The sequence below is a fragment of the Cryptomeria japonica genome, chromosome 7 (genome assembly GCF_030272615.1).
Source record: "Cryptomeria japonica chromosome 7, Sugi_1.0, whole genome shotgun sequence".
Taxonomy (NCBI): domain Eukaryota; kingdom Viridiplantae; phylum Streptophyta; class Pinopsida; order Cupressales; family Cupressaceae; genus Cryptomeria; species Cryptomeria japonica.
The window spans coordinates 698,492,723-698,514,794 of record NC_081411.1 but is presented as its reverse complement, the minus strand read 5'-3'; the positions used below and the strand labels follow the sequence as shown (position 1 = coordinate 698,514,794).

The 22,072-nt window shown below is 35.6% G+C and overlaps 1 protein-coding gene across 3 annotated transcripts; it reads left to right on the top strand.

Annotated features, from left to right (window-relative positions):
- Positions 1 to 15,902: 15,902 nt before the first annotated feature.
- On the top strand, positions 15,903 to 18,838 carry LOC131033075 (protein NRT1/ PTR FAMILY 5.2). 3 transcript variants are annotated; one of them, XM_057964215.2, is made up of 4 exons: positions 15,903 to 16,215; positions 16,665 to 16,882; positions 16,972 to 17,534; positions 17,687 to 18,838. In XM_057964215.2, the coding sequence occupies exons 1-4, from the start codon at positions 16,194 to 16,196 to the stop codon at positions 18,627 to 18,629; spliced, it is 1,746 nt and encodes a 581-aa protein (XP_057820198.2). In that variant the 5' UTR covers positions 15,903 to 16,193; the 3' UTR covers positions 18,630 to 18,838. The 3 variants fall into 3 exon arrangements, with proteins under 3 accessions (XP_057820198.2, XP_057820197.2, XP_057820199.2); XM_057964214.2 differs by having other exon boundaries at positions 15,903 to 16,219; XM_057964216.2 differs by having other exon boundaries at positions 16,204 to 16,315.
- The last annotated feature ends 3,234 nt before the right edge of the window (positions 18,839 to 22,072 follow it).

Here is a 22,072-nt window from a genome sequence, read left to right as displayed (position 1 = left end):
GTTCTCTTTTCGAGCCCTGGAACCCCAAAATCCAAGGATTTTGAGTTCTCCTTGTTTTGTTGTCCTCTCTTTTCGGAGTCTCGGAAATTTGGAGTCCCGAGGCTAGTTGTCTTTACACCTCAGACTCCTAGGATCTCGAGACCTCGAAGTGTGCCGTGCTTCGATCCGCACGATCGTCGGGGTATAAATACCCTCCCTAGGGTCTTTTTCTTTTTTTTTTCTCGTTTGCACATTCAAGTCATTCAGAGCTCTCCTCCTTCCAGTGATTCGGCAAATTATTGGCACGCTTTTTTTCTTCCTCTCCTCCTTGTCTAGGTGGGTTCTTTGCTCCCTGCCTTGTGTTTTAGCCTAGGGTTTGTTTCTTATTTTCTTGTTTTTCATGTTTGTTGTGGGTTTCTTGTTTTTTTTTGAATAAGTCAATTTGTGATAGTTCGGCCCCCCTCTTTGTTTTTGGGATCTCGAGTTCTCGAGATCCTGATCCTTCGACTTGTGTTTTGTTTCTTTTTCTCTGGAACCCTGGATTCCTAGGATTCCAGGGTCCCTTTTGGTTTGTCTTTGTTCCGCTCTGGAATTCCGGGTTCTTGGGATTCCGAAGAGGTGTCTTTCCTCGTCGTTTTTACCCTTCAGAACTCTAAGTTCCTAGGATCTCAAAGGTGTTTCCCTTGAATAAATCCTCAACTGCTTCACTTTGGAACTTTGGGTTCCTGAGATTTTAGAGTGTGTTTCAGTTCACCCTTGTTACACTTCGTAACCCCAAGTTACTGGAATCCCGAACTGCCCTCTAATCTTCCTTGTTCATCCCTTTGGAGCTTCAGGTTCCCATAATTCCGAAGCCTAACCATTGATGATTGTTACCTCCCTTTTTTCCTTTCAAAATCTCGAGATCCTAGAATGGTGAATTTCTGACGCTTCTCACTCCAGAACCTTTGGATTTCGGGATTCCAAAGTGATTTTGGTTTAAATTTTTGTGAATCCAACATCCCAGGATTTTGGGATCCCGAAGTCACACTTAAGGTTTGAGGTTCTCATGACTCCAGAACCCCAAGATTTCAGGATCCTGAAGTCATGCTATTTTTTCTAAAGGTTTCTCTTGAACCTGAAACCTTAGGATTCTAGAGTTCATTGCTTTTAAAAAGAACTACTAAGGCATCGATTTTATATTTGTTTTGGCAAGAGATCATATGGAGGAAACAACAACCCCAAGGAAGAAGACCAAGAATGAATTTAGGTTGGAAAAGAACCCTATCACCATGAAGTATCAATATCAAGGCTAAACAATTGTCTCAAAGTTTGAGAATGATGTGCAATGGGTCACTGACACCGAAATAGGACATATTAAATAGGAGGCAATTAGAAAGGAATTATCTAGCCCTAATCCTAAAGCAACATACCAAAGAATCAAACGATCAGGACTTGTTGAAGTGACAATTTTTCCCCAAGCAATTCAATCTCTAGAGTTAATATTGGTAGTGGCTCAACATTATAATAAATACACCAAGAAATGTGTAGACACTAAAGGTAAAGTGGTAGTAGATCTATCACCTGAGATGCTTTCCATGACCTTCCGTATCCCAGAGTATGATAAGGTTTTTGTAGACAACTAAAGAGGAAGCCATTAAAATATTTAACAAAAATGTTTCCAATAATAGGCGAAATATAAATGAGGTATGGCTTAAGGAACAAAGGAAATCAACCCTCAAGGCTATAGATAATATCTTAAGAGATGATTTCAAGGATGCCTCGTGCAATCTAATCATTACGCTCAGTAGGGCCTTTGGGAAAGAAGACTGCAGGTACTACCATTTATGGATGTACCACTATATTCACACCATCCTCAAGGGAAATGAATACTTTGATTGGACACAAATCATATCAGACAACATCCATAAGCAAATGTGCAATATACTGCAAACAAAGAAGTTCTTCATGACTTCTTAAGTGATTTGGATAGCAGTCAGGAGTGGCATTTATCCAGGATTGAACACTAATGGTAGGCTAGGAGAGAAACCTGGGGAAAAAAAGTGTGGGAGTATTACACTTAGTTGTCTATTCATCAAGCCAAAAACCATTTCAAAAGTACTAATGGTGCCTTTATATATGCAGTCATTTGCAGACTAAAAGGTGATGTAGGATACCAATTGTCTCTCAAGGTGATGAAACTAATCAAGGAATGGGGAACATGGTTCATTTAGAACCAACGGTCTACATACATCCGATTGAGCGGATTCATAGGCAACCCTTTCTTCCTCCCTCGCTACTACAACAACAAGATTATTATTCTCAACTATGCAAAGAAAATTGTGGGGGTTCAATCCCTTATGACTCTAAAGAATAAGATGAGAGTTCTTGATCGACCTTGAACACTATACGTGCCATAATTTACAAACTGCAAAGACAATTGTTCATGAGTTACATGATCTTCTCTTTAAGGAGTTTGATTATGCTCGCCCAAGATATGATACATCTAACAAACTCAAAGGAATGATGCCAGTAGCATATGAGGGGCATATACCAGCCTTGGAGGACTTTTGGGTAGGAATGCAAGATAGTTTTGAAGCTAGGAAAAAGGGATTCGACAAGATGATGACATCTCAAATGATAGAATTTGACCTTGAAGATAATATTCCTAAAGATTTTAGGGATGATGGAGAACTATTGGAGACAACTTACAAAGAAATATAGGTGGACGAAAGGCTTCTCTCACCAATAAGATGGTTGGAAAAGGAGAATGTGAAAATTAACAAGGCAATGGCTTGGCCTTAGGCTCAAAACTAGCCTTTCTAGGGAGAAGAAGAAAGGTAAAGCCACCGACAACCCCCAATCAAAGACTACTAAGGAATATGTAAGGAGGAGGAGGTCCAAGTCTAGAAAGAATACTTCAGTGGACCAAGAAGTCCCCATCCCTACCATTTGAAAAAAAGAATTGATGAAAAAATTGGATGCAAAAATAAAGGAGTCTCAACTCATAAAAATAGCCCCTAATCAAGGCATAACAACTAGGTTAGTAGCCATGCCCCAAGCATCAATTACACCTATTGTGCCTGCAATTGGCATTACTTCGGGAGAAGGCACATCACAAGGAAGAGATATCAAACAACCTACCACTTTTACTCAAATCCCTACAACATCCACAAAGCCAACTAATGAACCGATGACTGCACATAACATTGAATCAAATTCAGATTCAGATGATGAGCCTATTGCAACAATGGCCCGCAAGAGGAAAGAAAATCTCATGCAAAGGAAAGCTACCTCATCATAAGTGTTAGGAGAAGTAGAATTGGTGCAATTACATTCTATTCCTTAAGATGAGAAGCCCACTCAAATAATTGATGAGCGTAAGGAGCAAAAAGTTGAGGTTACTCAGACACATGCATATGATGAACACGTGGATACCATAGAGGTTGATGATCAAGATGAGCAATTGGTTCTCACACCTCAAGGCCAAGAGAAACTCCTCAAGCAGTTGGAGGAAGGCCAACAAAAGCAGTAGGATGAAGCAAACAAAGAAGCCTTAGAACGAGAAGTAAGTGGAAAATTAGAGGAATTTGCTAAACAAAAGCATCAAAACTTCGAGCAAGCACTGCAAGCAAACCGTGCGCAATAAATTTCCCAACCTCTACCACAACATCAAGGACTTATAGAAAAACAATGTGAATAGCCTCAAGAGGTGAATAATGAACAACATCAAGAGGTGGATAAAGATCAACAAGAAGGTGAGAAATAACTGGAGCAACAGTTGGATGACGCGTCTATTCTGGCTCTAAAATGATAGTACGGATTGACTAACACACGTGTTAGTCGTGCATTTTACACCGTCGATTTTGGAGTTAATGGTTGCGATTGACTAACTTGTCACTAACACGCTATATGAATGGTCTGTTTTGGAGCTAGAATAGCTGCATGGTAATTTCTCAAGTTACCACCCAAGGTGAGCAACAAGACTCTAGTATTGCACAATGGTTAAATTTTAATTTTTAAAAGAAGAAGAAGATTGTCCTACCAAGAATCACCTTACAAGAAGCAATTACCGAGTCATCGATAAGGATCAAGAAAGCTAAAATCCTCCACCACCTCTCAAGAAGTGACTCTGAGGATGTTATAGCTAGTGTAGAGATGCCCATACAAGGTGTAGAAGGAAAAAAACAAGATTCCACAAAGTATCAAATCTCCTAGGTGAACATCAGTAAACAAATCAAATGGGCAGAGATAGCTACCCTTGATGCCTCAATTGCCGCCATAAAGACAAGGATTGAAAAGGAACATAAATCCAAGAAGGAGGCCAAGGCTCAATTGTGGCAGTACAGGCAATTACTTATGGAGATGGCTAAACCACTGGATTCAAGATCAGGTGATGTTCTACCTTCCACCTCAACACTCTCGCAAGAAGTTAAGTCACTATATGCAATGAGGAAGGTAACAACTACTATTGAAACTTAGCTTGGAGATCAATTAAGCAAAGTGGGAGTGTTTCTTTTAGAGACTTTGGATATCTACGAGGAATCTCATTTTGTTGAAAGAAGTGCGATTCTATGCTCCACCCAGTTGGAGGGCCAATCTACTAATTTTGCTAAAAAAAAACAGAGTGCTAAAAAGAATTAGGGATCTAGGTGAAGATACAATTAAGAAAGAAGATTTGTTAGGAGGTGAAGATCTCAATGTTTTGCAAGCTTCCATTGATGCCTTGGATTTCAAAAGGGATGAGTTTGACCAATGCAGAGCCAAAGTGCTAAAAGGACATCCACCTCTTCTAACCCTCCTCGACGAATATGAGTTATACGTGATAAGGGTATTAGGAAAGCATGGATTGGATCTCTTTTGACTAGGCTCACTCAATCAGGAGGATGTGCTCGAGCAGTTGGCAACATATAAATCTGAAAATTTCTCTTCATCTTCAGACTTTGATATTGAGGTGATGGAAAGATACATTTGCCTCATCCTCCAATCCTATCAAGCAACTCAGACAATAGAGCATCTTGTTGATAAGACAGAGGAACTAAGAGAAAATCTAAGGGTTGCCAAGTTTCACATTGAGTACTTTCCAGACCCACCACAAACCTCAATTGATTGGTACTTAGGAAACTATCAGAGCTACAAATGGAGTAGGCAATGAGCAGGCAGATCACTCCTAGTGTACTCCCATTTCTAGCAAGCAAAAAGGCATAGTCATGACTCGTGGAGACGGGACACATAGTTTGGATATCGGTTCACCTAAGAACGTGTTCAAAATGTACCACACCACCAAGCCCAAGTTGCACTCTAGTTGATGAAACTGCTACTTCAGTCAGTGGTCACTCATTAGTGACTTGCATGTCAAATGCAACCTCAACCATTTTGGAATTAGGTCATAGGCATAGTTCATTCCTAGAGTATGAGGAGTAAGATACTATAAATGCGATGAATCAGGCCATTTTGAGGGTCTGAAAATTGAAGATTGGAGGCCATAGTTAGGAATTCATTTACAATATTTTCATTTCCAAGAATTGAAATTTCAAACATTGTTGAACTTTTTCAGTATCAATGCTTGTTGGTACCCATTATTTCTATAATTAATCAATGCAAGTTGTTTCATGGATCACATGTTTCATGATCTTTGTTTGTTGAAATCGGTATTTTAAGCAAGGGAAAAGTAGAGATGCAAGATTCAATGGTTAATATACAAATAACACAATCAAACATAATTAAAAACCATTATACCTCTCTATTTACCTTCCTCCTTCGGTTTAAGCCTTTGATGAAGCCAAAGATGCGTCCCTCCTTGGCATGATTGGATTGGCTCCTTGATGTTGGTGTGAGTTTCTCTCCAAGATTGCACAACACGTGAAATGGATGGGGATGATGATTGCTCAAAGTATGGATATGGATGCCCTAGATGCTAAGTGGTGATTTGCCTATAGTGATGATGTTCTTGGATAAACTCTATGACTAAAATTCCAGCATGAGATTGCATAAATTGGAGATGAGAAATGAAGGGGAGGAGACCCCAATTTATAGATTGGAATGGAGAGGAATAGACGGTCAAGATTAAAGATGAATCAAGGGTGGCGATTGAAGGAGTAGAAGCACATGGATTTAAAGGACATGAGAGGAAAAGGTGTGGAGACCAAGAGATTTTCCATAAAGGCATTTCTTGTCTCCACACTCCACAAGGTGCATGGGGAAGATATCCTCAAGTACCTTGGGGGAATAAAAGGAATTAAAAATTCTTTGGAGAGAGGACAAGAGAATTAAAAATTCCCAAATAATGACTTGCATGGGGAAAGGAAATGGAAAAAGGAATTAAAAATTCGTTGGGAAGGTGATAGACATGGGAGAGTGTGAGATTTTGAAATCCTTGAAATGACCCAATTAGGTGCATTTAAGGTTGGAAGGTGAGGAGGGGACAAGAGGATTTAACCATTTATGGCTATTGGTTGACTTGATGGCTAATCATGGGAATGAGCTATTAGCAAATGATTAGAAGGGGTGATTACGTGGGTTAATAAAAGATTAGAAGATAAGTGGGATTTCTAGGAGGATTTGACAAGAGGAGAGAGTGTGAGTGGAGGAATTTAAAAATTAGGAAATAATGCCAAGTGGGCATTCTAGAAGGATTAATTAGCTTAATGAAGAATTAGGGGGAGTGATTTGTAAGAATCGCATAATCTAGCTAATTAACTTGAATTAATTAACTAAAGGGGATTTAGAAGAAATGATTAATTGGGGAATTTTAGAGGAATAAGGGATAATTAATTTATTGAATAAATCAATTATCTTGATTAAAGTGATTGGATTAACTAAATTAAATTTAATTAATACTGAGAAGCATAAAGGGATAACATAACTAAACAAATTAATTATGTAGTAAGGCTAAATTAATTAAATATTTAATTTAATTAATTTTGGACGTCTATAATATTTCTTTGATTTGGTATCTTCTTTCATTCTGGATAGCATAGTTGTTCTAAGTAATGTGGGTTTCATGGTTATGATATGTGAAGTTGTTAGTTATCTCTTTTTGGATGTACGATCATAGACCTTGCATGTGGATGGAAAATATCACCTATTGTTGTCTAATTTGTTATCGATAATATCCGGTCATTTGAAGTATTTCTTTCAAATGTAACAATCTTGCTAGATTACATTGTTTTTTCTATACTCCCTATCTCTTTTGCATTTTTTTTCTAAGTGGGTTTACGTAAATCTCTTCTACAACCATCATACCACCTTGATTGAAGAAGTTACATAGGCCCTGAACTATCCCTACATAGTTGTGACCCAACGAACATGACCTTGGGGATTGGGGATTTTGTAATCTTTACTCTTTTCAGGAGAAGCTCCACCTCACGAAGCTTGCATGCTAGGTGAGTATAAAAGGCCCATCAACACTACTCTTCTTTTTTACATTGGTATGACGTTTAAGAATAAGGAAGTTAAGCAATTCGTATAGAAAATGTATATTCAACGTTGATTTTCTACACCTTATTATACTCAATCTAATGGCCAAGTTGAAGCATCCAATAAAAACGTTGAACAAATTCTTTAAAAAAATATAAATAAGCACGATAAATATTGACACCCACTTAGTTAAATTATGCATTATGGGCCCATTGCTTGAGTATTCATATGCCTACTAGTACAAGCTTGCACAATCTTGTGTATGACACTGATGCTATTTTGCCTTTAGAGTTTGAAATCCCATCTTTGTGAGTTTCCCTCAAAGGATTAATTGGCAATATTACTTACTATGAATAATGTCTACATCGACTTGAGTTGCTTGATGAGAATATTTTAAAGGCTCTTGAACACCTCCAAGCGTATGAAAAATCTCTTTCTAAGCATTATAATCAAAATGTTCTCTCTTGCACTTTCAAAGTAGGTGACATCTTTCTCTATGAGAATTAGAGGAATGCAAATGCACCTCAGGATCAAAATGGAAAATTTATCCCTAACTTGTTAGGTCCTTACACAATCCACATTAGTTTATGGTTTGGGTGCTTGTGGAAGATATGATGGCAAGCCCTTAAAATAATTGATCAATGTAATGCATCTTTATTGATACTATGCATATAATACTTCTATGTGATATGTGCATGACACTTATCCTTATCTAATGTTTTATATTTTCTATGTTATGTCGTTGCTTCATCAACACATTGCTCTTTATTTGTGTTATGATGTGTGCATGTATATTAAATTTTCTTAATTAGGAATTATAATTACATGTGTTATATTCTATGCAATGCATTTCAATCATGTCTCATATTGTGCATTATGTAATTCAATTTATTATTTATTTTATCATAATGAAATATGTTTTGTTTTAGTTGGAATTCTACACATATTTATTTTCATTATCAATATTATAGTTGTGTAAGCATGCTATTTTATACATCGTTATCATTGTACATAATTAGATCAACATTGTATTTAGTTAACTATATGTCTCACATGTGTTTAATTAAATCATGAATATACATCCATAGCATAAAAGAAACACATGCTCATGAATCATAATGATCGACTATCTTTGTTAATGATAAACTATCTCACCCAAGTGGTGACAAGAATATGGAGCAGTAATAATGTTTAAAAATGACATGAATTTAACAAAGAATCAAACTGGTCACTTATATTATGAAAAAAAAAACATATGTATTGACAATTAGAAAACCAAAAAGAAAACACTCAAATGATTATCTTATTTCTACAATATAAAAGAAGATGATTACATTCATTTGATCAAAATCTTTATTCAGATCAGTTCAACCCAATCCTTTACCTACGGTTCCTTCCTCACTGTCTCTAGGAATTGATGACACACACCTCTCTTGCATTTCTATCTTCCAAATTGATTAGTCTTTTTTGCTCCCCAATCCGTATCTTCTATCTAGTGTCTAGCTCTTCCCAATTGATTGGTCTCTGTCTACCTCCTGTATTTTGAACTGTTTCTCCCTTTTTTTCCACTGTTGCATACACCATTTTATCCAACTCCCATAATTATCACCAATGAGAACTTGCAACATGGAATTTATTGGAGAAGAGGAATTACGGATCCTCCTTCGTCAAACACGCCCAAAGAGATTCCTCCAAATGTAGGTGACATGGTGAATGAGGTAAGAGAAGTAGAAGCCAACACCAAACAACTTAGCAAACCAAAAATTGAACAAAGAACACTAACCTAACAAGGAAAACTAAAAGAGGGATCAATGCTCCTGCATCACTCTCTCTATATGTTTCTCCCTCTCACTCTATCTATTTAATTCTCTCTCCTCTCTATTTTTCTCCCTACCTCTTTCTATATCTAACTACTTCTCTCTCCTCTGTATTTATATCCCTCATTCTTTCTCTCAAGCTATCTTCATATGTCTATTTATATACGCTCCCAATTTATTCATCCCAATCTCTATCTCCACCCTTTTCTCTATCTCTATCTATACCTCCATTACTTATATCTATCACCTCCTTTATCTCTCACTCTTGCCCCCTCCATGTCTATCTATATCTGATTATCTCTAGGTCTTTGTCTCTCTTATTAACTATATTTTCCCTAGTCTCTTGCATTATATATACTTCTCTCTCTATGTCTCTCTTAATCATCTATCAATTTTTATCCATATCTTTCTCTACCACTATCTCTCTATCTCTTTATGTATCCCTCTATCTACATCTCTCCCTCTCTCCCCTTCTCTCTCTTTTTCTGTATCTCTCTCTCTCTCTCTCTCTCTCACTCACACAGAGAGAGAGAGAGAGAGAGAGAGAGAGAGAGAGAGAGAGAGAGAGAGAGAGAGAGAGAGAGAGAGAGAGAGAGAGAGAGAGAGAGAGAGAGAGAGAGAGAGAGAGAGAGAGAGAGAGAGAGAGAGAGAGAGAGAGAGAGAGATCGATCTATTGATCTTAGCCTAACATTATAAATTAAGATCTCAAATCTTGATGGAATATCATTGGAAACATGAATAGGTTCAACTAGAATCATAAGAAGAGATTGAACATTTGGATTTATAATCCCTTTGTCACAATGAAATTAAAACTTTGAAGTGTGTGTTTAAACTCTAGCTTTAATGATAGAAAAATGAGTGTTTTTAGCAATAACAGTAAAATTCATAGTTAAAAATAAACATAGTAGCACAAATTTGGAAATGATACATGAAGAGGAATGCAGATATACAGATTGGGGCCAAAATTGTAGGATTGGTGTGCTGGGAAACCTATTCCAAGGGTCTCCAATCTAGTAGATGGATAAAATTGCAACCAAGAGGTCCTATAGGTTTGTCTCCTGAAAATCAAGCCAAAAAGTGTTGAACAAGTGTGTTGGACACCCTAGTCTAAATATTTGTGCCTATTCAAAATTTGAGACTATTTTTCTTAATTAGCTTTGTACTCTTATAACCCTTTATGTTGTTGTATTTGAACTTGCACACATGAAAATGGGGAAAAATGGTTGTGTTGTATAGGGGCTTACCTAAGTCAAACCCTATGTTGGTGTTCCCACCTCCATAACGGCAATGACGATGTAAAATCGATCTTGTAATAATGAAAATGATGAAATGAAATGGTTGTATCTTAGGTATGAAAAACTCTCACGGAGTTTAACATAAAGGTGATGATGTAATGCTCTTTAAACAAGTCCTCCAAGTGCTAATGTAATAACATGACAAAACATAACAAAATCAATCATAAAGTCATACTTGAATGCAGGTTTTTGTAGCTTGTTGCTTAATGTGCTTAGATTTTCTCTTTGATTGAATTGAATTGGATAGTGCTTGCTCATATAACTTAACTTTTGAATGATATAAGATGTGAATTAAATAGGTCTTACAAGGTATTTTTGAGTTTAGACCAACATAAAATAGTCAAGTACCAAAATTGTGACCAAAATTCAAATTGTGAAGGCTGACATTAATGATGGTTGCAATTTTGGGTAATTTTGATAGGACACTTGTGCTAGGCACCCTAGTCCCACCAAAATAGGACCTCCAAAAGTGATTAACCAGTGTCATGGTTTGTGATGGAAAATTCGGTCCTAATTGAGTATTTGAAGACAATTAAATTATGCAATTAATAGTTCAATTAAGGGATATGATAGGGCCCAAATATGCTTAAAATGATTTAGGAAAAAACACACTAAAGTAGGGGCCCAAATAGAATGTGAAATTGTAAAGGGATACAATTTACTACATTAGACTCACAATCTATATATATTGCTCTCTCTCTATATTCACCTCTATCTCTATCTTCCTATCTCCTTTTATATCTCTAGATATGTCTCCCTCTTTCTATCCATCCCTCTCTTACCTCTCTCCTCTCTCTATTCTTAAACCTTTATATCTATATCTCTATTCGTCTCTCTATTTTCTACCCTTTATATCCATCTCTCCATATTCCTCCTTATATCTCTCCATCTTTTTATCTCTATCTCATTATCTCCTATATGTCTCTCTATCTCTATCTTTATCTTTCTATCCCCTAAGCTATATATTTATCTCTTCCATCTCTCTATCCCATCTCTCTATCCTTCTCTTTGATAAATCTTTATCTTTATCTCTTTGTATCCCTCTCCCTCCCCCCTTCCTTTCCCTCTCACTCTCCCTCTCCCTCTCTATTTTCCTTTCTTTCTCTCCCCCTTTTGGTAATGGACCCTGATTATCTTCTTGATTTAAAGGGCTTTTTTTCAACTATGTTTGGATCTTAATTATTGATGAGGGTAATGGGGGATTTCCTATCCCACTTCCTTTGCTAAGGGAGATAAATGGAGAGAGAAGAGATAGAAGAAGTAGAGAGATATAGAAAAAGGGAGTGATAAGGAAAAAAGGAGAGAGAGGGTTAGATAGGGATAGAAAGAGGGAGAGATATCTAGAGAGCAATAAATATAGAGGGCGTAAGAGAAAGGGAGAGTGATAGGTAGAGAGAAAAAAGTTCTTAAAAGATTGTCAACTCTAATTTTGATGATTTAGCAATTGATCTTTAGGTTTTTTGGCCTTCTAAGCATGAATGATTGGTTTGTTTGGGTTGAAAATGCTTTAAAATATCAACTAACTTTTGGAACCATGCTTCAAATCTTGGTTTGCAACTGGGTCCTCCAATCTCCAATTTTGGTGGAATGAAAGCCACTCTTTATTTTTTTAGGCCTCTCAAACACTTCGGAACCACTAAAAATACCTCAAGGAGGACTAAAAAGCTATAATATCCTAAATTTCACAAGAATATATATATTCAAACAATGGTATTTTGATATTCTTATGTTCATTTAAAAAATATTCTAATTCTTTAGATAATTTGAGATAACATAGAAGAGCATAGTGAGTTTAAAAAAAATATTAGCAGTAAAATAGTCTCAAACATCTTAAAGAATATAACTTCAAAATGAACTATACAAGGCAACAAATATCTAATGTCATGTAAGATTTTACCAAAAATGAGAATCTAAGCCAAGATCTATTGTTGGTCATAGATCACATTCACTCTAGTCAACAAATCAATGAAGATGAAAATAGCAAAATGCACAAAGAAACTTAAAATAGAGAACTTAAGAGAAAATACAAGAGAATTTAGGCAATGCTCACATTACTCTTTTTGACTAATAGAAAAGAGAGGTGAATGTTATGTATAGTACAAATATGAATATATACATCTTGGGGGTGTAATTACTCCAACTATCTAGAATAGGTGAGAGTTTTACCTACTTAGTGAATGTCAAATTACATGGTTGTGCACCTATTTAGATAAAAACAAAAAAAAATGGTTATGAGAGGTGGCTAATAAATCTAAAAGAGGGTGTGAGACTCAACTACCGAAAGGTGGGTAAGAGGGACACATGTAAATGATGGACTATGCCATGTGTTCTCATATTAACCACATCTAAATAATCTAAATAGGTTTAACATGTGTAGGAAAAACATATCCCCTAACATAAGGAAAACAAGAAACCTACACTAATACCAATTAAAAATTATTAATAATTAAATTATGTAATTAAAAAAAATTAAAAAATATTTAAGCACTAGATATTGGACTCGATAATCTAATTTTAATTTAAATCCTAGAAATATTTTATTATAATAAGCCATGTCTTGTGATAAAATGCCACTCAACACAAAATAATAGAAAAATAATTAAAATGATTGAAAACTAACAAAAAATGATAGAGATTTCTTTAAAAAAAAAGACCTATAATTGAATCTACAATGAAAATGACACAACCATTAGTTTATATCATATTCAATTCTTGAAAGTTTGTTTAATATAATTGACAAAATATGGTGAATACTAAAAATACTAATTTTTATGGTCCAAAATGTTGAAAAATAAGACATTATTGTTCCTTCACCGAAAGCTGTCATTTTATAATTGCACAAGTATATTATGTTTGGCATACTTTGGAAAAGATATCATAAATATGCACTAATAGAGGTTACAAGTGTCTACGCTTAGTTTTCCTGCTAATTTTATGCATTTTTTAGTTGATGTCACTAATACATGGTCCTAACACTTAATTTGTTTTCTTTGGCACATCACTCAACTTATAGAATATTCTTGACCTAGTTCTAGAGTGCCATCCATTTTAGACTAATTTGTGTCTATAGTTCTATCCCCTCGATTGAACTATAGTGACAACCTCATCCCTATAGTTTCAAATTCAAATATATCTATTTATTGTATCAACTTTTCCAAAACATGATTGTTAACCATCAACCGATGCACCAAAGGTTTTAAAATTGCATATCTATAGCTTGTGTTGAAGGACATTACTCTAAATAACTTTAATCATAGGACAACTAGGAAAATATTTATGCATCAAAGCATATCAACTATAGTTTCATCTTCTAGGTTCTACTCTATCTATATCATGATCTAACACATTTTTTTTTATCATTGTCTTAATAGGTCCAAGGTGGCACTTTTAAGCACTACTTAGTTTCTTCGCAAAACTTGTCATCAAGCACACATCTTTTGCAAGTACTGAAGATTTGTTACTACCAAAGACAAAGTTGCTCCATAGAAATACAATTATGGCAAGTGGCTCAAATTCTAGATACAACCTTAACAGATATCCTTAATTTATTAGATCGCAAGTATATCCAATCTTTGATATCATAATAAACTCTAAATTTTAATTTTTGTCATTATATCACAACATTCAAATTCTATATTACATTAATTTAAGATCTATCTTAATTAATTTAATCCTTATTATTTTAAATTCTATAATATTAATATTGATGAAATGTAATTATATTTTATATACTATACTTCATAATTAGATGTAGGATAATATCTAAAAAAGTAAGTCTAGACCTTTTAAAGGCCCACTTTTGCTTTTTAACTTGGATTTGTCTCATCAGTTGGATCACTTAGTGGATCTTGACAGGGCTGTTTGATGCCCTTGCTTTGTTACTCTTCCACTTTGACTAAATTTTAACCCCTCCTTTATTTCAAGACTTCAAATTCAAATATAAATTCTAATAATAAACATACTTTATGAATAAGTAAATACCACTCCCTATTTGACTTTATGAATAAGTAATTACCACTCCTTATTTGACACCTATTGAAAGTTTGCTTGGTAAATCAAGAATATTATTGTTTAATTAAAGATACACAATTCTTATGATAAGGAATCCATTAATTATTAACTAAATTTATCATTTATTTTTTTGATGTATATGTGGGTTGGAACTACCATTATGAAACAATCATAACAAGGAAACAAAATAACAGTGAAAAGCGCTAAGCCCAGACAGAATAAAACCAAAATCAACTATATAGCAAGAGCAATCCTAGAGGGTGATGGAGGAGGATCTTGGAACAATCATAACAAGGAAACATAATAAGAGTGAAAAGCGCTAAGCCCAGGCAGAATAAAACCATAATCAACTATATAACAAGAGCAATCCTAGAAGGTGATGGAGGAGAATCTGGACATCCCATTTACTCATATACCAACGAATCTGATTTACCTATAAATTAGCGGATCCGAAATGACATCAAGTAAAGACCACCCCTCCTCTTAGCAGAGGCCGTGGGAGTGCGAGGAAGGAGCACCTGCCATCTGAAGCCCACAAGGAAATTGCAAGCTAGGTTCCCTTTTAGTTACTTTAAATCTTACTGTTTTGACTATGAGCGAGTATTTGTTCTTATAAGCATAATCTCTATTAATAGGGCAGCAAGCTTCTACCATTTAGACTTCAAGTTTTTTATAAAAAGGGAATCCTCAGACTTATATATGTTAATTCGGAAGGACTCCTTATGCCTCCCAGGGACTGCCTGGTTGCATTCCTTCTTCTCTTTTAGAAAGCATTTTGATGCTTCCATTTTGAATTCTGTTAAAAATCTAGTTGCTATCTTAGCTCTGTAAATTCTACATAATCAATATAATTATGGCTTTGCCTTTACCGATTTAAAAAAAACAAAATTTAAAGAGACATTTTTCCTCAAATTTTTAAACAGAGCTGTGGAACAGCAATTGAATAGTATCAGCAATCTGTCAATGATTAAAAATTACAGCTCAGCAAGTCTGACAAAGAGGTTCATAAGTCATGCTCACAAAAGTGAGCCACCGACAATGTAAAAATATAGTACTCCCAATGCAAATTCAAAGAACTTAAGACAAATTAGTGTATACAAATCAAGGTTTGGGGAAAAATTAAAATTCAATTTTAATTTATGTTTTCAAAAATGAAAATATAGAAAGATTTATTGGATTTTGTGTTGGACTTGGTCTAATTAGACTGTGAATATAATGACTCTCCACCACTTTTTTTTTTATAATGTACTATGCCTGATTTAATAAAGTTACACAGCCATTATCATAAAAATAAAAATAGTATACATGTTATTCATGCAAACAAACAAAAAAAAAAGATACCCCAAAGCCTTTATATGACACATTGAAAGTTGGCTAAAACTACTGTAATCATAATGTTTTATTTGTGAAAGAGATCTGATGCTGATGAGTGAGCCCATTGATGTTACCCAATCTATTCTCCGTGTGGACCATTCTATTCCTCTGCTGTTGACTCAGCTAACAGTTATAATGAACATTCTGGCACTAATTATCAAACTGTTACTATAATTCTGAGAAAAAAATTATAAAGGAAAGGAATTCTGGTTTCCAAGAAAGTTACAGAGGGAGGTAGTATGGAATCCCAGGAGGGATCCACAATGGATGGTTCTGTTGATTTGAAGGGCAGACCTGTTCTCAGGTCCAAAACTGGAAGATGGAAAGCCTGCTCATTTCTCGTAGGTAAAATATCTTTTGAAAAGTAGTTACTTTTAATATTGCAGGCATATAATTTCTATGGTTCATGATGTTATTGTGCACAACTTCTGCTATAACTGTGTGAGTTTATTCTATTGATATTTCTAATAAAACTTAATAATGACATTATCATGCAGTTTGATAAAAAAATCTAAGGAAACTCACATAGTTGATACTAAAAACTATGCACAATAACCTTCAATTATGTTATGTTTTTGCTATGTACTGAATTATGTGATAGGATACATTATTTTGGTCAATTTATATTTGATATTATTCATGATCATTGATCATGGGAGATGGGGTTTGTAAACATCCATAAAACTTAACTTCAAACTCTGCAGTTAAATCCCAGTAAACCATTCATAGATTCTACTTGGAAGTTGTAATAATTCAGTAAATTATTGATTGCATTGATTCTTACATGCAGGCTATGAAATATTTGAAAGGATGGCCTTTTATGGAATTTCCTCCAATTTAGTGAATTACTTAACCAGTAAGTTGCATGAGGGCACAGTGACTTCTGCAAGGAATGTAAACAATTGGAGTGGTGCCATTTGGATTACCCCTATACTTGGTGCATACATTGCAGACACCCACTGGGGACGCTACTGGACTTTTACAGTATTTTCCTTCATTTATATACTGGTCTGCACCTCATCTCTATCTCTAACACTTTTTTTTTATGTACACAACCAAGGGACATGAGATATTTCATACTGGCATATTGTGTGCAGGGAATGGTTGTTTTGACTTTGGCTGTCTCATTGCCATCTCTGAGACCACCAGAATGTGCTAAAAATGCAAGCTTGTGTGAAGAGGCCTCCACACTTCAGGTAGGAGTTTTTTATTTTGGACTGTATGTGCTTGCTTTGGGCACAGGCGGTACAAAACCCAATATTTCCACCATTGGGGCAGATCAATTTGATGAGTTTGAGGCCAAAGAGAAGGCTCAAAAGGTTTCTTTCTTCAATTGGTGGATGTTCAGTGTGTTTTTTGGATCACTGTTTGCACAAACTTTTCTGATTTACATCCAGGAATATGTTGGATTCGCTGTGGGATATGCAGTTCCTACTCTTGGTTTGATCATATCAGTGGGTATATTTTTATTGGGAACTCCATTTTACAGACATAAGCTTCAGAAAGGGAATCCGTTTGGTCGAATTGCTCAGGTAATTGTTGCAGCAGTTCGTAAATGGAGAGTGAAGGTACCTGCTGATGCAGGGGAGCTTTATGAATGGGAGTCTAAAGCGTATGTTGCCAAAGGAAGATTCCCCATTTCTAACACTCCATTCTTGAGGTCAGATTCAAACCCTTTTCAAACCCTGACATTTCTCCGCAGAATAGCCTAAAAAAGACTAGTGCTGTAAATGCTAAAAGTCCAATTCAAATCGCTTCATACATTTGATGTTTAGTATTAATCTAGTAATACTTAAATTTATTTTGCTTCAGATTCCTGGACAAAGCAGCAACAAAGAATGGTTCTTCTACATCAAGTCCATGGAGGCTATGCACTGTGACTCAAGTAGAAGAAACCAAGCTCATGATAAAACTACTCCCAATATGGGTTGCCATGTTCATACCTGGCACCATACTAGCCCAAGTAAACACACTGTTCATAAAGCAGGGAAATACACTCAAGAGGAACATGGGTCCTCACTTTGAAATCCCCTCTGGCTGCCTCACAGCATTTGTCACCATGTCAATGCTGGTGTCTATTGTAATCTATGACAGAGTCCTTGTCCAGCTCTTCAGAAAATTTACAGGAAAACCCAGAGGCATAACTATCTTGCAAAGAATTGGAATTGGTCTAGTTATTGAAATAATACTTATGGTGTTTGCAGCAATAACAGAAAAACAAAGAATTGGGGCTGTGAAAGCACATGGGCTTGAAGGCAACCCAAAAGCAGTAGCACCCCTCACAGTCTTCATTTTACTTCCTCAATTTATACTTATGGGAATAAGAGATGCCTTCCTTGAAGTAGGTAAGTTGGAATTTTTCTATGATCAATCCCCTGAGAGTATGCAGAGCATTGGAACTGCACTATTTGCCAGCGCAATAGGCATTGGGAGTTTTATCAGTAGTTCTCTTCTGACTACGGTGACTGATATAACTGGCAAAAATGGCCACACAAGCTGGGTTTTAGACAATCTAAATGCATCTCGGCTTTACTATTATTATGCACTGTTGGCTGTTCTCAGTTTCTTGAACACGCTTTTCTTTCTGGTAGTTTCATGGCTGTATGTTTATAAGAGAGAAACCAGTGAAGCTTTTGGCAGTAGCCATGAGATGAATGCCACTCAAAATGTAAAGCAGCAGCAGAGTTATACAAATGTGGACAATATCAACGGTATGCCCATGGATTTGAAGGTCCATGGATTCCAACTGAAGTAATTCTGCTGTGGGTAACTAGTTATTGCTTTTGGTATAGATTGTGTGTTTGTTTGTATCAATTTCGGATCACATTTTCTGATCTATCTAATCTGTTATATCAAGTTTTGCCTGACAAAACAAACTGTAGTTATGACAACCAAGGTCATTTGTAATGGTCAAAGTCTAGTACTCTAATTTAGTGGATAATAATTAATTAATTGTGTTTAATAGCTTAGGATATCATGCAATCTATATTTGGGTTTACAAATGGCTTGCAATATATAATACTCTCCATTAATTGTGTTTCAAATACGGTTTATAAATGACTTGCAGTCTTATATAAGATTCTTTGTAGACGTATGAAAATGACCACTTTCTTAAATGAATATTTAATGTTATTTTATTCTCATTCTTCTATTTAATTAAATTAAATTTAATTAATGCATTCACATTCATCTATTTGATTAAATAAGTGTAAATTCACCTAGGCCTTTTATATCATTTAATTAAATAAATCACTTTATTTAATTAAAACCCCCTTCTACTCTTTTTAATTAAATTTATATTTAATTAAATTGTTCACTTCAAATAAATAAATCTAATTTATTTAAATCCCCCACTTGCATTCTCTTACATCTCCCACTTGCTTCTCTAAAAACTTCTTCTAAATTCTTCTAATCACTTCTAAATTAGCCTAACCCATCTACTAAATATTGTCACATCCCTAAGCAAAAGGAAGTCACTTCTCAAACCCTTAAAGTCTTCAATAACCATTAAAGACTTTATGTCCTCAACAACTTAACCTCCAAAGTCTTCCAAATCATTAATGGTTAACTCAACTTTCTTACATGGTTATAAACTTTTTGCCTAACTCAACCCTCATCTAACCCAAGGGTCTCATCAAGCATTGATGGCTTTAACCTTGGTTATCCCTTTAACCCTTGCGCAAGAGTTTATCCTTTGGGTAAAAGCTTTATCCAATAGGTAATCTTAACCTAACCTTAACCCTTACCTTCTAAGGTAACCATGAGGCCTTCTCAAGCATTTAGTGCTTCTTGCATCTCCTCTCAAGCAGTCTTATGTTGACGATTGTCACCATTTTATTGGTGAGAATTGTAAACATGGATTGATAACTTTCAATCCTGACCCTTGATAGGATCATCTAATTTTGACCCTTCATTGCCCTATTTTCCCTATAAATAGAGCCATTCTTCTATCATTCTAGGATCCAAGTTTTATGCATCTAATCTATACTCATTTTTATCAAGCATCTTAATCCCTCTTTGAATAGAAATAATCTAATAAGCATTTTAGAAGTATTTCTATTTATCATAATAATCATATTAAGCTAGTGCATCATGTTAGGATAGTTCTTTTACTAATCCTTTCATCTTATCATCAAATACATGCTAGTTTAGTTCATCTTTTGTTAATATCATGCACATTAGGATTGCATTCATGTTAGATTGATCAAATATCCCTCATTCTCATGATTGTCATCCTTAAGTCACTTTGCTTAGTGATCTGAGAGCAAAGGCATTGGCTTAAGGGGTCTTGTGAGATAGAGAACAATGGAACATCCCTTGGGAAGTTGAGCTATTCCATACAGCTCCATAACTTGCACCAAGAGTTCCATTGGTGTGTGGACAAGTCTTGAATTCGTAATATTCGTTTCATCGAACTGCTTTTCCCGCATACACTCTCCATTAATTGTGTTTCAAATACTAAGTGTACATACCCTACCCTACTCCTGCAAGATTTGAACTTATGACCTGTCTTTCAAGAGTACAAGTTTGATACCAACAAATGCATCTTGTTATGAGAAAATTCAATATTATAGATAGAAGACTCTTAATTCCTATTTACTAAAGAGATATGTAAAGGAAAATAAATTGGTTGACCACATTATCAACACCAATATTTATTAAAATAAATGTTTTGCTTATTTTCTTACAGATTGATAATATATTTTTTGAGGATAAATATTTTAATTTTTTTAACAGTATTGAGTTAACAAACTATTGATTTTATTTGGGTTAATATGAAGGATCAAGTTTTATCAATTTATCTTTTTAAATTTTGTGTGAGTCATTCAACTTTACCAATAAATCAAGGTTCATAAGTCAAAGTGTGGGAAAGAAGAAACCGATGATGAGGATGATCAAGAGGAGCATCAGAAGGTTGAGTAGACATAACAACAAGAGGATTGAGCAGACTGAACAACAAGAGGACCCTTTGAACACCTACTATGCTGAAATAGATGAACTTTGTGACAAATTTTGTACCATTGAAATGGCTAAGCAAGAGGAGGGATACAAAAGTTGAGAGAAAAAAAACAGGGAAAACATATAGAGTACCTTGAATATGTGCTAGAATGGACTATTGAAAATGGAGAAAACCTTTTGCGAGCTTGTGAAAATTATGAATGGCATAATGAAAATATCTTTATTTTGCAAACCATTGCTCAGTCTATTGGCAAAGTGGTTTGCCTTGAGCCAGACCATTTTTTTAATGCTTGCCCTTAAAAGAGGGTTTGTGTTGAGGTCGACCTTTCTCATGACTTGAAAAAAACTATTGATATCCAAGTGGGAGGCAATACCTTCACCCAGATTGTGCTTTATTTGAACCTACCCAACACTTGTTATCAGTGCTAGTCGACGGAACACAAGATCAGGGATTGTCCATTGGCTACTCCGAAAATAAAACCCCCTGTTAAGGAGTCCAACTCTCAACCTGTGGAGGGAGCTAAGAAGGATGAATGGACCACTATAGTTTGTAAAGGTAAAAACTCAGTGGCTTCGGCCCAAAAGACTCCCGTCGGTTCCAGTTCTCAGCCGATGATGAAACCTCCTATGTAGACACCGTCTTCCTAGGCGGTTTCTACTCCAGTTTCAAACCTTGACCAATAGGGGAAGGACTCTTCTGACGGTGCCACTCACCCACCTTGGGTGCGCACTCCTCAGGTTGCATCTGCGATTTCTGCTCCACACTCTCTATGCCGCTCTCGTAGCCCTTTTGGGCATGCTGAGATTGTAGATGGTGGTTCACAAAAATGATGAGTTATCTCCAGCGGGGACCCATATTTTTTGCGCAATAGCTTCTCCTCTCTTGGGGACGAGGAAGATATGCAAGTTTTTTCATGAATTACATCTCATGGAATGTTCGAGGTCTCACAGACCTCACTAGAAAGTATTATGTTCGAGATGCTTGTCAACGTGTTGTAGGCCTGGATGTTTTTTGCCTCTAGGAAGTCAAAATTGTTGGTTTCATGCTCAGTATTGCATGCCATGTTATTTGGCTAGATAGCCTTGTTTTTGCCTCCTAGCATGAAGCTGGTCAAGGTGGAGTTGTTACACTCATTTCACCTCGTTGGCTCTCTGCAATTATTTCTCATGGTTTTGATCCCATGCAACGTGTCATCTGGGTTTTGCTGTCAATTGATAATCATTCCGTTGGGATCATTA